Consider the following 16394-nt stretch of genomic DNA (forward strand, 5'->3'; position numbering starts at 1 on the left):
TTCAACCCCCCTTGATAACTTGCTTTACTACCTTGACAGTAGATTCAAGGAGACAAAGCCTACGATTTACACAAAACCAATAAAAACCAAAATAAGCATTGCCTGTTAAGACATGGTTTAAGCCTGGCACCCTACTAGACAACACTTTCTTTAGTGTTGTGTCATCGTGTTCAAGCTTCCATTCCTTTGATTACACTTTTAAATATACGGCCCAATTTAACATCCACTGTGATTGACAGGAGTCTTTCCAAGAAATTCAGTGGGTATTTGGCAGTACCTCCAGAGACTTTACTATTACCTGAACATTTTCAATGCAAAGGTAAGTTCTGGAGTTATACCACTTGAATTAAACAGTGAACAAGGTCTCACTAACTTTTGGGCTAACAGAGGAAGCTAGAGCGAGCAGTCTGTAATGCTGTAAGAGTTACACTACAGCCAACAAATTGTCTTTCTAGTATAAAGCCCGTAATGTTACCTCAAAAACAGATTAAAAACCCAATTGATGAAATACATGTAACTTTTAAATTGGTTACTAAAGCAAAGAACTTCAGCATGGCCTTCATTCCCTGTAGTTTGGTAAGTTCCTTAAACTTATGCAAATAGTAATAAGTTTTCTGTATTTGTGCTTTGAGTAAAATTGACAAAATAGAGACCTTTAAAACTGATTACTTGGTTTGGGCAACTCAGTTTGGATGACTACATCTGAAACTGAGTCCCCCACAGAAGTATCTCAAACTGGATATCCGAGAAAGATTAAAATAAAATATTGAAAAGCTCAGTCTTCTTCTGTTGCTTAAGTCAGAACTCATATTGATTTAATTAAACAAGTATACCATTTGATAGCATTTATAAAGCACTGTTTTTCAAGTCTAAACATGTTCTCCTTCAACAGCTAGAAATAGGAATATTCACATTATGTACACAACTAGGAAGGAAAGGCAACCTTAAAATCTTTTTTAAAAGACAGGAAAAAAAAAAAGTAAAATCCTTAATGAGGTGACGTTGACTGAAATGATACATTTTTCATCCAGTCTTAGCTCAGGACAGTAATCCCAAAGCCTGGAAGTCATACTAACCAGTTTGAATTTAAAAATAAACAAGCTCAGTGGCAATGAAGGGCTTTCATGAAAAAGAATGCAGAGTATAACCAGAATGTTTTGGGAGTCTTCCTACATTAATTTATTTTGATTGCCATTACTGAAAAATAAAATTGCTGCAAGGTTATGGTTATTATTATTTTTAAACAGGAAAATTAAAAAAAGGTCAAATAATAGTGTTATGTGAATTAAGGAAGAAATTCAGTTTTGCGGAAACATTTAGTTTTTCCAAAGAAGTACGGAAGAAAAAGCTTCACTTGCTTTTAAGATCTGTCTTAAACAAAAATACAACAAACAGAAAAAAGTAAATTCCAATTTAACCAGAGTTTTCACCATGTTTACTTCTAATAAAGTATCATAAAGAAACACATATTTCTGCAGAAAATTTCAGAATTGAATCCTTATTGATTTAACCTAAAAATAAACTATATGAGTAATATATTTAGTTGGCTTTCAAATGGAAGAGTAACTTTGGATGTTCAGATGCATATCTTACTTAAGGACAAACTATATTCTCCCCAATAATTTGCGTTTCTGAACAAACTGGATAGTATAACATTCCTATGGCAACCAGGGAAGGACCTTGTGTACAAAAATGGAGAAGTGGTGGATGTTACCTAGCATGTTGTGGTAAAGTGGACTGTCGTGTCCATGGATAGTAAATGCAGTCATGACTAGCGGGACCTCTACACCTGCAGGCAATTACAGAACAAAAGATGTCATTTGCCATTCACAAGGACATGCACACGCATGCGCCCTTGTCCACACGTGGAGGATGGAAGACACACAGGGAACGATCACTCAGCAAGTACCTATCCATCAGGCCGATGCAGTCTTCAATACGTGGCCCTATGCACCTGCAGCAAATCCAAATTGAAAATAGGGAGAGAAAGAGAGAAATCTGTTATTTACAGATCCAAGAAGCAGGAATCCTTTCTTTGCCCCACATTCTTAATTATAATTCTCAAGAGAGACCCAAGTCATCACAAAATTATAGCTTCTGACAAAAACAAGCTTGCAATGGGAACGATAACAGCAACATAAACAGCACCCCATGGTTGGGCAAATCTTGGCTCAAACAACACTTAAGGCAGGTTTCACCTGCGTACGTGGGAGCCCTGACAATAGAGTTGCTTTTTCGGGATGTTGTCTGAATCATCAAACCAGTGATTACTGCACAAAAGCTGTTCATTTGCAAGATGAAACCTCTGGGAGCACAATGCAAAACTTTTTTTCTTTCTGTAACTGATGCAATTGTTCATTCTGCTCTAAACTCCTAGCTTGGGCAAGTGCAGAAATATTTTGGAAGCTGACTGTACTTGTATCAGGGAAGCTCAAGGATGAACTTCCAACAACAAAACCCAGTGCAAAATGGTGTCTGATGATTCAGGCATTTTATTCTGCTTTCCTTAGATGCTGCCAAAATTCCTCCACCTGCAAAATCAACAGGTGCTCACCAAAGACAATGGAAATGCAGGGAATCACTTCATGCAGCACCACTAAAGCACAACCACGGGGAAAGAGTCTGTCTGCAAAACATGGATATGCATGGATTTTCCTTGCCCTCATGAATAGCAGTACATGAAGTCGTGTCCTAGGTCCTCTGCGTTCAAATAGCAAGTCAGTTACACATTGACACAGCAGTCAGGATTCTCAGAGACAGATACATAAAGTTAAGCTTTGAGGGGTTAAGACAACCTGACACACTTTAGTGCTGAATGCCCAGCTAGTCCCTCTGTAGCCATGGGGAGTATCTACCTCTCAGCATTTTAATGAAACCAAACCACTTCAACTCTTTAACAAGATCTCAGAGCCATTTTATTAACAGGCTCTTTGGCTGTAACTCTACTACAGGAGCAGGTGATCTGACACATCAGTAGACTGAAACTCACTTCTGTGGAGGCATTTTAAATTTAAGGTATGATCCCCAACTCTTTTTAAAGTCTCCTACTTTCAGTTTGGCTTTGATAGAGGGATACGCATGTCGAAAATCTGAAAGAATTCAAATATGCTCCCATGAGATCTTCTTTCCACTTCACCATCACTTGCCACTCATCAGTTTTTGCTGTATTTAAATTAGCTATCACTCTGCCATTATAAAACAAATTCAGTGAATTCAATTTCCCCTTACCTGCCCATCACAAAGAACAGAATGCTAATGAACTTAGCTCTTGTTTGTTTACTTCAATTTTTTATTTTTATATAAAAACTGTGACATGCAAACATGAATTGTAAGGATTTCCTCAATAATGGTTTCCTTCAGCAAATGTGCAGACATCAAAAGGATTCATTAAATACCCAAGTGGCCAGATAATGTATAAACCAAAAGGGTAGATTTAAACGCGGTTCAAAAACTTTACATAGAGAGAACTCTTGATGGGTGGTTTTTGAAATTTCAGCTGTCCTGGGCTTCAGAACTTAAGAATTCAGGACTGTATGAATTCTAACCATTTCAAACATATCCAACATTTCTTCCTTTCATGGCATTCTCAGCATTTTGCAGAAAACCAGTTCAGTAATGAAGGAGGCTGAAAAAAAGTTGTACAGATCTTCCATTTCCTAGCATGTCAAGAGAAGCTGAGCTCAGGCTCTTGCTATAAAAAAAAGAAGGCACTCTTCAAATTAGAGGTCTGAGAGCCCATTACTAGCTCAGATAACTGGCAGCCTATTGTCTTGCAGTCATTTCACATCTGTACATTTATTCTCTCAGACTTCTGGAGAACAGGACTTGAATCTGAGAAGAGAGAGCTATTTGGACCTCACCCACTCCAAGCTGAAATACCACTGATTTTTATTTAAACCTGTAATCTTCTTCAGTGGATTTCCCAGCCCCAAACAGAAAACACTGTCCAGGTGCAATTTCCATTACTCCCAGTCATGTTGAACAGTTCCCTACTCTCTGACTGGCTGTCCTGATTACACGCGGTAACGCACAATACAGTGTGAGTAATGGCAATAGCTATTAACAAGCTATTTTGCACCACCAAGTCATCAGTTATTTTTCCTCTGGAAGTAACTTCCTTGGTTTCAGGCTTTTTGACACATATAAGTACAAGCATGACACAATCATACATCACACTGGTACTCCATTCACCCCCAGGGTTCCTTCTTCTGCTTGGAGTCTAGATGATATTTTCATTTCCAAGTTCGCTCTGTAAAATGAACTGGTTAACTGATACATGCCAATTTATTAATGATATATTCAGTACCTTAAAACAGTCCAACTGAGCTTATATAGAAAATTACACTTGAAGCTTATCCTAGCTTTACAGACAAGCATCCTGTCCCCTGCCAGGCAGGGCTGGCAAGGAGGGGGGGTTGCCCTCTATGTCAGTGACAGCTGGAGCACATGGAGCTCCTCCTGGGGATGGATGAGGACCCGACTGAGAGCTTACGGATCAGGATGAAAGGGAGGGCAGGGAGAGGTGATATTATAGTGGGGGGCTGCTCCAGGCCACCTGACCAGGAAGACCAAGCGGATGAGGCCCTCTACAGAGAGATAGGAGCAGCTTCACGTTCATCAGCCCTGGTCCTCATGGGGGAGTTCAACCACCCCGATATCTGCTGGAGGGACAACACAGCTGTACATATGGAACGTACTGATGATAACTTCCTTCTGCAAATGATAGAGGAGCCAATGAGGAGAGGGGCTGTGCTAGACCTTGTTCTCATCAACAAGGAGGGGCTGGTGAGGAGTGAGAGATGAGTGAAGCTCAAGGGCAGCCTTGGCTGCAGTGACCATGAAATGGTGGAGTTCTAGATCCTTAGGACAGTGAGGAGGGAGCACAGCAAGCTCCATACCCTGGACTTCAGCAGAGCAGACTTTGGCCTCTTCAGGGATCTGCTTGGCAGAATAGCATCGGATAAAGCCCTGGAGGGAAGAGGGGCCCAAGAAAGCTGGTTGATAGTCAAGGATCACCTCTTCCAACCTCAGGAGGGATGCATCCCAACAAATAGGAAGTCAGGCAAAAATGCCAGAAAGCCTGCAGGGATGAACCAGAAGCTCCTGGACAAGCTCAAACACAAAAAGGAATCCTACAGAGGGTGGAAGCAAGGATACAGAAAAATTGTCTGAGCAGCCAGGAATCAAGTTAGGAAAGCTAAAGCCCTCAGACAATTAAACCTAGCCAGGGATGACAAAGCCATCAAGAAAAGCTTCTATAGGTATATCACTGATAACAGGAAGACTAGGGAAAATATGGGCCCTCTCCGAAAAGAAACAGGAGACCTAGTTACCTGGGATATGGAGAAGGCTGAGGTACTCAACGACTTTTTTGCCTCGGTCCTCACCAGCAAGGGCTCCAGCCACACTGCCCAAGGGGCAGAATGCAGAGGCGGGGACTGGGAGAATGAAGAACCTCCCACTGTAGGAGAAGATCAGGTTTGAGACCACCTATGGAACCTGAGGGTGCACAAGTCCATGGGACCTGATGAGGTGCATCCTCAGGTCCTGAGGGAACTGGCAGATGAAGTGGCTCAGCCACTGTCCATCCACCAGCCACTGTCTATATTTCAGAAGTTGTGGCAGTTTGGTGAAGTTCCTGCTGACTGGAAAAGGGGAAACATAACTCCCATTTTTAAAAAGGGGAAAAAAGAAGATGCAGTGAACTACAGGCCAGTCTCACCTCTGTGCCCAGCAAGATCATGAAGCAGATCCTCCTGGAAACTATGCTAGGACACATGGAAAATAAGGAGGTGATTGGTGACAGAAAACATGCCTTCACTAAGGGCAAATCATGGCTGACAAATCTGGTGGCCTTCTGTGACGGGGTTATAGCACTGGTGGATGAGGGAAGAGCAACTGACACCATCTACCTGGATTTGTGCAAAGTGTTTGACACTGTCCCACATGACATCCTTGTCTCTACATTGGAGAGACATGGATTTGATGGATGGACCACTTGGTGGATAAGGAATTGGCTGGGTGGTCGCACTCAAAGAGTTGCGGTCAGTGGCTTGATGTCCAAGTGGAGAGCGGTGACAAGTGGCGTCCTCAGGGGTCGGTGTTGGGGCTGGCGCTGTTTAATATCTTTGTGGTGACATGGACAGTGGGATCGAGTGCACCCTCAGCAAGTTCACCGATGACACCGAGCTGTGTGGTGCGGCCGACACGCTGGAGGGAAGGGATGTGCCATCCAGAGGGACTTGGGACAGGCTGGAGAGGTGGGCCTGGGTAAACCTCATGGAGTTCAACAAGGCCAAGTGCAAGGTCCTGCACATGGGTCAGGGCAATCCCAAGCACAGATACAGGCTGAGAGATGAGTGGATTGAGAGCAGCCCCAAGGAGAAGGACTTGGAGGTACTGGTGGATGGAAAACTGCCTATGAGCCAGCAATGTGCACTCACAGCCCAGAAAGCCAACTGTGTCCTGGGCTGCATCAAGAGAAGTGTGGCCAGCAGGGCGAGGGAGGGGATTCTCCACCTCTACTCTGCTCTCGTGAGACACCCCCTGCAGTGTTGTGTCCAGCTCTGGGGGCACCAACATAAGACAGACATGGACCTGCTCAAGCAGGTCCAGAGGAGGCCACGAAGATGATCAGGGGGCTGGAGCACCTCCCCTGTGAGGACAGGCTGAGAGAGTTGGGGGTGTTCAACCTGGAGAGGAGAAGGCTCCAGGGAGACCTTAGAGCAGCCTCCCAGTACTGAAAAGGGCTACAGGAAAGATGGGGAGGGACTCTTGATCAGGAAGTGTAGAGATAGTAGAAGGGGTAAGGGTTTTAAACTGACAGAGGGTAGATTTTGATTAGATATATGGAAGCAATTCTTTTTTGTGAGGGTGGTGAGACACTGGAACAGATTGCCCAGAGAAGCTGTGGCTGCCCCCTCCCTGGCAGTGTTCAAGGCCAGGTTGGACGGGGCTTTGAGCAACCTGGTCTAGTGGAAGGTGTCCCTGGCCATGGCAGGGGGGTTGGAGCTAGATGATCTTTAAGGTCCCTTGCAACCCAACCCATTCTATGATTCTATGATCCTTTGAAAGAAAATGATGAGTTAAAAGTTTTGAAAACTGGGAGAAACTGTTTTTTCCTGAAACAATCCTATTTCCCTCTGTCACAAATATTGTCTTCCAACAATTTTCCCGAAGAGTGAAAGGTGGGGTGAAAGGGGTCTTAACTGTTCACAGATGTGGAGTAGTGAAGCCATTTCTGGTCAGATGAGTTCTCAAAAATCTGTCATTGGAAACAAGCAAAACTCATTATAAAATGTTATAGATGGATTAACTCTGGACAGGAGAAAACCTTGGTTCTGGCAATGACCTGGTCATCCAACTATTGCTATAAAGTCAGAGAGCTCAAAACCAGGAAGCACGTACTGATGGTGACAGTAAGAAAGTTGAAGCGGGGCAGCAGGTTGAAGGAAATTTTGCATCTACAAAATAGTAAGGGTTTATTATTCAGAGTTTTTTTCCATTGAATTTGCACTGTTGTTTCATCTGAAATTCATAATGCCTTCCTAAAAATACACCTAAGCTTTAGGGACAAGACAGTCCTTCTGCCTTCAAACCCCTTCTGGACCACACATGTGTCGATAAGACTCCTGTGACTTCTCTGCTCTTGGCTTAGAAAGAAAATAAAGTTTAGGTGAAGAGTAATACACTTCCTTCAAAAAGTTGTGTGAGGAGGTGCATTCCTACGACGAGGAGAGGTGTCCAGTGAGATCTCTCATTTGTGTCTTGTCCTGTGAGGAAGCAGACCATCAAATGCCATTATATAATTAGCATTTTATGTCTGTGAAAGTGTTCCATTTTGGTTAGCTCTGCAAGACAAGGTGCCAAATGCTTTCTGACTCTCTTGAATTAAATGGGAAAGCTGTCCCAAATGCCTCAGATCTGCTCTGAACTGGCTTCAAGTAGCTGATATTTATCATGGGGATGCAAGGCCAGGAGCACAGTTGTTGCATCCAAGGAAGTCACTCCTTAATAGTTCTCTTATTCAGTGTAAGATCATTAACAGGGCTGGATAATTACACGCCTATTAAGAGAAGCAGTCATTATACTTGAATAAGGGAGGAGAAAGGTGTTATCAAATCTCATGCTCTAGGGTGTAAAGGAATCATCTACAAGTGCCATGACAAAATTGTGGGAAAATGCTCACAGGAAACACAGAGGTGGGACAGATATCTTCCTTGGTGACAACAACAGGTGGGGATGACTAGAAACAATGTATGAGAACTAACAACCCAATTTAGAAAGCAGCCTCATTCAAAGAGAGCAGCACTGCAGGAAAGAAATAATACCACACTGGGAGCACTGCTCTGCAGCAGCTCAACACTTTTTGATGAGTATCCAAGCTGTACTGCGAGGGTATTGGTTTTATTCCAGCAATTGATCTGACAGAGAGGAGAACAGACATGCCAGATGAAGTAGAATTATGGTTTTTCTGTACCATTCAGTTGAGAGCCAAATATCAAGATGTGTTCTCTCCATAACCTATTCCACTGAACAATCCTGATTGAGGGGAATTTAAATATTAATTTCTAAAGGAAGGGTATGAAACTAGAGAATTCAGTATTAAAGGAGAAAAGGAGAGAGAGTAAATGATTTCCTTTCTCTCTGTGGGCACATTCAGCCCCTGACAACACTGGCAAGAAGATAGACAACCCATAAACCCCAAACATCTGGGGCAGTCATTAACAGTTTCATTAACATAATCACATGCCAGAAAGTCTTTAGGAACACTAGAAAAGAATACCCATGCTTACCCAGATTTGGGGGGTGGTGGGGTGTTGTTTTTATGAGGGGGTTAGAAAAATACCTAAGAATAGACACATTAACTCTTTAATAAGAGGGTGAGGATTCCTGTGAGGATTTGAGTCATGGCAAAGGGATAGCTCTTCATCTGGGAGATCACCACACCTTTGCATATGTAACCTGGGTGAGACCTTTGGCCCTTTTACTAGTGGTAGTTTGTAATTTCTCCAGGGATTGGCACACAAATCTAAATGAGACATTCTTTCACCTCATCAGCTGCAGCAAATATAAAAGAGGGAAAACTGAAAGTTCAAGGATTAAATGACAACATCACTCAGTAGAAAGGAACCCTGTGTCACCAAGGGTTGCCAATGAATACTGGCAAGTTCAGTTCCAACTGCCTAATGTCCTTCCTATTTGTTCATGAACAAGAATATCAGATTTTCATCACAAGGCATAAAAGCCTCCCTTCTTGATTCCATTCTATCCAGGGAGATAAAAACAAATGACCACTTGCAAAATACTGACGCACAGGAAGAACTGAAAGGCATGGAAAACATTCTGCTCCTTTCCTGGTCTAGGACAAATGCAGTTATGCCATGAAGATTAGTAATAGATCAATTAGACCTCCCCAGAAAAGAGGAGGGAATGGGAAGTGTCATATCCTGGTCTTCTGTGAGGCCAGCAGAGCTGCAAGGCACTTCTTATGCAGGGTGGACAGTAAATCTATCATCCATAGCTGGGCTTGTCAGAATCAATCAGAATTGGCACTTCCACCATCTATGAGAGCCAGAACCAGAGCTCCTGAGGTGAGCTCATCTTTTCACATTGTTTCTTCTTACACTCTTCTTCCACAGTAGCAACATTTTTCTTATTGCATAAGTGATTTAAAGGGTCTGAGGGGAAGACAAATCTTTAACAGATCCCGGCTCTGTCTTTGCGATCTCACTTTCATTTCCCTAATGGCTCTATTGTAATTAGATTTGCAAAACCAGCAAAAGGTCTCATTTTGAATAGCAACAGCTGTTGACATCAAGATTACACTGAATAATTTACTGGTTTAATTTTAGCTGCTAAACAATAAGAGCCTTTTGTCGAAGATTATTTCACTCACTGAAGTTTTCTCTTTTTACCCCTGGCTACTTCCGCTTTCTTTGTATGCTGGACACCACCATCCGACTCATCAAAAAGACATTTATAACTTATGTGGCCCATGCAAAACAATAGTTGTGTATGTGACTACTATTATTTTGTTGCACATATTCTTAATTCTGGCTCAGACATATGGGCTGAATACTTCCAAATGTAACAAGTGATTTTGGGCACTTAGGACTTGAGAAATTGATGCTCAGACTCCTCTACAAAGTCTGGTTTCAGACAAACCCTTTGCATCGGTCCCCGTATGAAAAAGAGAGCAGTAATGCTTTCAATCTCACAGTAGTGCTGCCAGGTTAGTTCACCAATACAAAGAAGCAGAGATGAAAATTCTGTCAACAAGCAAACAGAGTAATTTCACAGGCCTACACTTAAGTGTCAATGGCAGCATTTGCTGCAAACCAGTGGTAGCTAGAAGGAAAGCTAAGAGCATTGCTGTGAAAAGTTGTTCTCTATGGTTTTCAAAACAGATGCAAGCTTTTTTCTGATAAGCTGCTGGCCACTCATGACTAGAACCTGAATGTCACAAGACACCTGAAAATCAAAGGTTGCAGTACTGCTGCATGCACTCCGTTTCCAGGAGTGGGACAGCTGCTTTACCAAGCCAAACTGTATGTAAATCATCATGTGCTATAAACAGTAAATAGCATGGTTCACTTCACAGAATTTGCACTTACCCTTGGGTGCAGTTTGGATGACACGGATGGCACTCACGATCCTCATCAGCATATTTAAAAATGAAGCTGTTGGCCCCCTGTAAGCCATCAGGACATTTTTCCACACAATTTGGACCATCCTTAAAATGGAAACACTTCGTGCAATGGTCAGGTCCCTGAAGAGCATGGAAGAAAGAAATGCAGTGTACTCAACTCTGTCTTCTCCTGCTGCACTAGAACTGCATGTCCTAGACTGACAGACAATAACTGCAGTAGCATTTCTTTCCCAATGAACAGTGAATTAGCTGTATGGTTCCATATGTAGGAGCTGTATGCTCCTCTGTTAAGGAGCAGCAAACATGTAAATCCTGGTGCTTTTGGCCAGAAACAACTTCTGTAGAGTGTAAGACTCAATTTCAGCTTCTAAATAGGTTTCTTAATACTACTGATGTGCTTAACACAATGGGCATCATACCCACTTTAACTCCGAGAAATTTCCCACAACATCATTCAATACTGACCCACATTTGCAAAGCAACTGCACTGGCCTTTCAGTGGGCTCCCCTACCTCTGCACTCCAGAACTACTTTCCACACTGCATTCTCCCTGCGGTATCTGATCACAATACTGAAGAACTACAAGGGCTCCTTCTTCTTAATATGTATGTAGACCAGACTGTTACAAACTACAAACCAAGGTTCCTGGACATCGTCGAAGTAGAATTTTAAAGCTGTGATGATAACCTAGCGTATAAACAAATCTGGAGCTCAGGTTGGGCACTGGTCTAGGATTTTACATTCATGACCCCTGCTACAAATCCAAATTTCACTTGTGGGTTGAGCACCTGAAACATTAGCTTCTTGCTTTATGGTTGTGCTGTAGAAAACACACTATTGCAACAAAAATGATGATACCTACTGAACGGAAAAAAAAGACAAGTCACAGAAATAAGGAAATAAGTTATGAGTTAAATTTCCTCAGCGATGAAGAGACTAAAATACAGCTCCTCATTGTCCACAACACTTGTGACTTTTAATCTTGGCAATATAAAGAAAGAGACAACTTCTATCTCACAAAAGAGCAATAATCTATGAAAGAAGACTCACTGGCCATTATAAAGGTGACAGCTGCAGTTAACATTCATTTAGGATGCATGAAAAAAATTCCTATCAAAGCAACCTAGAAGGCTAACCTAAGCTGAATAAAACAAACAACATATTGTTCAAGCTGAGAGATCGAGACAAATTTCCACACTTTTTTGTGGGGGAAAAAAAAAAAAAAAAGGTTACTGAAGTTGTAGTAGAACAGGACAGAACTGAGCATAAAGAATGAAAACAGTGAAAAAAGAAGGCACTCAAATCACAACTGCATGCTATCTGTCATTTAAAAATTTTGTGCATCTGTACCACTAAGCATTACTACAACTCAGGAAAGTTTTTTAAGCCACTTTGTTAAGGAATCTGATCCAAGGAAGTTTATTCCCAGCACCAATTTAACACGAACAGAATTCTTTCCCTACATGCAGAATAGGTATATTTTCTGCTTTTGTTAACATTAATTTTCAATAGCTGCTTTAAAGTCTGTAAGCAGAAAACGTCTGTGCTTTAGTACACTTTAACAAGCTAGCCCATAACATATAAAATTTTGTTCTTACCGGCCCATAGCATGTGATCATGTTTTCTTCCATCTTTTCACACTGGGGATCACACTCCACACAAACAGAACCATTTGCAAATTCTCGAAATTCCCTAGAAAAATATTTTGGAGACAGCTTAGGAGAAAGCAAAAATGAGACTGAAACAGAGACAAAATAGCTGGTTCTTCACTTGGGGGAAATCATTTCAGCTTCACTAGGGTCAGCAGACTAGGCCAGCTGAGATCACTTCTGTTAATGACGTTATGTTGATTTACACCAGCTGAAAACTGGGCCTCATCAGCAACCTCATTCACGGGCAGGTGAAGCAGAAGACATCTTGTTTACCAGTATAAAACTATAGTGGTTTTTTCCCCTCTTTGCTTAAGAAATAAGGACCTCCTTAACAGAACAAAGTAACTCATTTCTCTATTTTTATCTATGGAATTGTCACTCATAGCTCAGATTCAGGAAGCCACTTGTTACACGTGAGACATCACTATCAGGTAGGAAAGGATTAGAAAGAGCACTGATCACAGTGCAGCTCTTATTGTTTTAGTTACGTCTCTACAAACACTCTTGTTTTAAAGCCCATTCTCCAAAAGGCTTGTAACTTTTTCATCAACAATTCTAGACTAAGATCTGAATCTACAAAATGTCAAAACAAATCCTTTTGCTCATTCATTTCATGTATCCACAAGAAACTATCACCCAAGTGTGGGGTTTTTTTTTTATTATTAACCACATATAAGGGGGGAAAAAAATGTAGTGACAGTAGGTGGTATTTCTTCCTTTAAATGCCAGCTGTCTCATTACAGGTGACAGTTGCACCTCACAAAAAACCTCCGGCACCCTCTCAACACAATTCATCCCACCCTCTTCTAGGCTGAGATGAATTAACATCTGAACAGATCATTTCTGTCCCACTGACCACAGACAGAATCTATGTAACTAGCTCAGACTGAACACCTAAAGCTTTGCAGATGGATCTCATCTTGTTGCTTTAACCAGTTAAAATATTTACATTAACCAGTTAAAGATGTGCTGCACACTTATATTAGTGGGCTCTAGTAATATCCAGATAAAGGAGGAAGGCCTCTGTGCTTAGTTTACTGATGTTCACCCTCCACTCCTCCACAGTGTAATTTAGTACCTATTGCATCAATACAGCTGAAGAAAACCTCAACTGACAACGGCAAGTGAGCTTACCCTTCTCTTTGGCTTTGGAGATAGATCTTTCCTGTTGAGGACTAACAGAGAAGTCAACTACATCTGACCCTACCCTGAAGTACTGTTGCTGCCCTCCAAGATGAATGTGAAGAGCTCTCACACAAACAAAAAATCTCCCCAAGCCCAGGTCACAAATCACTTCACATATTGAGGAAGGAACTGAGCCTGTGGAAAGTGTAAATACCATTCACTAACGGATACAGATCAGAACATTCTGACCTGAGGGCTGGTCAGGAGAGCCTCCTCACAATCTTACCATGCTAGGCTTCATGGCAGCAAGTCACCAAATGTGGTCCAATATATTCCGGTGCACATGAGAACACAGCTGTGGTCTGCAACTTTTCTTTTTTTGGAGGGGGTGGGGGAGGAGGGAAGCGGAGCTTTTAAGCATATAAAACTGTCCTCTGACAAGAATTCTTTTTGCATGCATTCTGCAGATAGAAGAGTTTAGAATATTTTCATGTTTCTATAGGAGTTCATTCAATACTCTTTCCAATTACATGAGTTGGCATCCAAGACAGGAAAAGAAAGAGGACGAAATCATACAGTGATCTTATTGTCAGTTAGCAGCATGAGCTGAAAAAGATGATTTAAATAATTTAGGTTTTTTATGCTGACTTTAAGAGAGGTGTGGGGGACCTTGCTATACTGTTACACAGGAAGTAAAATTTTACCTGTTTCCCTCCACAGCCTAATTATGAATTTCTGCTGCTGCAGCTAATATAAGCAGTTCAGCTCTATTTTCTGTCCTAAGGCAGATTCAGCCACCTTGGCTGTGCCGTATGTAGGTATTCCCCCACCCATCCTCCAGAAAAGATGGTGCACGTGCATGAGCAGCAGAGGAAAGGGGAGGAAGAACTCATGTTGGTTTTACTATTTATATTTGTGTGTACACATACACAGTGCATTATGAAAAAAGAGAGACTTTTCCTAATTTGGGATCCTTATTCAGAGAATTTCTTTATCACATGCCTAAATCTAACTCACCTGAAAGCACATAATTGTATGTGTTTCTGAACAGGGGTGTCAATATTCAAGTAGGGCCCAATGGTGGGGTTTTTTTATAAGTCTTCACCTAAATTGTTCACATCATCAGCAATGCAAAAGGTGCAACAAACTTTTGATGTTGCATGAAAATTTTACTCGGCAGAATACTGGGTAAAGCCTTCTACACAAGTTAAGATTTAAAAATCCTTAAAACTTATCCCACAACATATTTCACTCAAAATCAGTAACATTGGCAATGGAGCCAGATATTGATTAATGTAAAACCAAAAGAACTTACTCCAAGTCCTGAACAATGTAATCAGCAACTTTAGGGGAAAGTGCAAGGGAAATATCTTACCCATCATACAGGTTACAAGAGTCTATGCAGGTCCGTCCCCTGATGAAGCGCTTGCAGGAGAGACACTGGTCTGGCCCTGGCCCCCAACAGCCATCACTTGAGCATAACTCATTACACACCATTCCATCAGCAGCTGCAGAGAGAGAGAAGAGACTGTCATTAATTTACATAGTCCTTTGAAATCCAAAGGAAAACATTTCATTCAGCATTCTGCCATACTCAGAAAAGTAAACTGAACGTTCAGATTTTCTAGAAACAGAATAGCAGAAAATTATCATCGTACCACTACAGAAGCACACTGTGCACTCTCAGTTTGAATACTATAAACACTTCTGGTCGGTTCCTTCCAGAAAGGATTACAGTAGAGTAAGAACAAGGTTTAAGAGAGTGCTACAAGGATGATCAAAATTAGAGAAGAGCTCCTACATCAGGAATAAACAGAAAAGTAGCCTTAGATATGGGTGAGAAAGGACATGATAAAGGTCTATAAAATCTGAATGACAAGAAGGCGGTAAGTAAGCACGAAACAATTATTCATTGCTTCTTCCAAGTCCCTCATAAGTATTCAAAGAGACAGGAACACAATAGGGTTCAAAAGTGAGATTTTTCTTCATAGAAAGTATAGATCAAACTGCAGAATTCCCTGACACAAGACATGGTAAATGCCAAAAATTTAAAGGATTTCAAAAATCAATTGTCCAATTCCACAGAAGGGCTATTAAACTAAGATATAAAGCACTACCTCTGAATTCAGAACTCCCTGAAATAAAATTTACAGATGGTAGGGAAAAAGTTGAAGGAAAATCACCATTAACTGTGATTTTTTAATTGTTTATTGCAAAAGCACCTGAAGAGCCAAAGAGCCTTTATATTAAAACCCCCAAAACCACACAAAATAAACTACTAACAAAGGGTGGGAGGGAAAGGTTGCTTCAAACAGCATAATTAATTCTGTAATTTTATTCTACAGAAATCCTTCTCTACATAAATATCTAGACAACTGTGACAGATGGAGAAAATGACCAAAGGGCAAAAGAAAACACATGTTCTCTCTCCAGCATCTGAAGAAAGTCCAGTTGCACAGTTTCAGTCAAACCCTGGCATGTGAAAGGGTAGATCTCTTAATCTGAATTCAGTCTTGCATGATGAAACATTTAACGCAAATAGATTACGTACTAGACAGAGTAAGATGAAAAGAGCAGCGATCTTAAATATCAGAGATGGCAAATACATAAACACTTCTTTGCTTTTAAACCACTGGAACCAACTTGAAGAAAGCATCAAATAATAAATTAAAAGTAGGCTTGCTGGTAGAATTCTACCACCCCCTCCAACACTGTAGCAATGAAGATGTCCAGTGGGGAACACACACACACGTACTGAATACATGTATTAAACAGCAACTGCATATGCCCAGCACACATTTAAAGACAGGCAATAGCAAAATCAACAAAAGATATTTTTACAAAATGCAAAAAGCCCTCTGGCAGCTTTATATTAAATAAAAAGACAGCAGTACTATGTGCACTATTTTTCTACACTTCTTTCAGTACAGCAGCATTGCTGGGTGACTGGCAAAAAACCCACCCTG

The 16394-nt window shown here is 41.3% G+C and overlaps 1 protein-coding gene across 9 annotated transcripts in view; it reads right to left on the reverse strand.

Annotated features, from left to right (window-relative positions):
* The window catches only part of ERBB4 (erb-b2 receptor tyrosine kinase 4), a 644720-nt gene that overhangs the window by 150324 nt on the left and 478002 nt on the right, over nucleotides 1-16394 (reverse strand). For 3 of the 9 annotated variants that reach the window (XM_074829730.1, XM_074829727.1, XM_074829725.1), the window contains exons 13-17: nucleotides 14804-14936; nucleotides 12250-12343; nucleotides 10617-10771; nucleotides 1910-1954; nucleotides 1715-1789 (exon numbers count right to left, since the gene is read on the reverse strand). In XM_074829730.1, coding sequence (XP_074685831.1) covers nucleotides 1715-1789; nucleotides 1910-1954; nucleotides 10617-10771; nucleotides 12250-12343; nucleotides 14804-14936 — 502 coding nt within the window. The remainder of the gene's footprint in view (nucleotides 1-1714; nucleotides 1790-1909; nucleotides 1955-10616; nucleotides 10772-12249; nucleotides 12344-14803; nucleotides 14937-16394) is intronic. The other 6 variants (XM_074829732.1, XM_074829729.1, XM_074829726.1 and 3 more) reach the window with 2 other exon arrangements.

Source organism: Strix aluco, chromosome 6, assembly GCF_031877795.1.
Source record: "Strix aluco isolate bStrAlu1 chromosome 6, bStrAlu1.hap1, whole genome shotgun sequence".
In the NCBI taxonomy this organism is placed as follows: domain Eukaryota; kingdom Metazoa; phylum Chordata; class Aves; order Strigiformes; family Strigidae; genus Strix; species Strix aluco.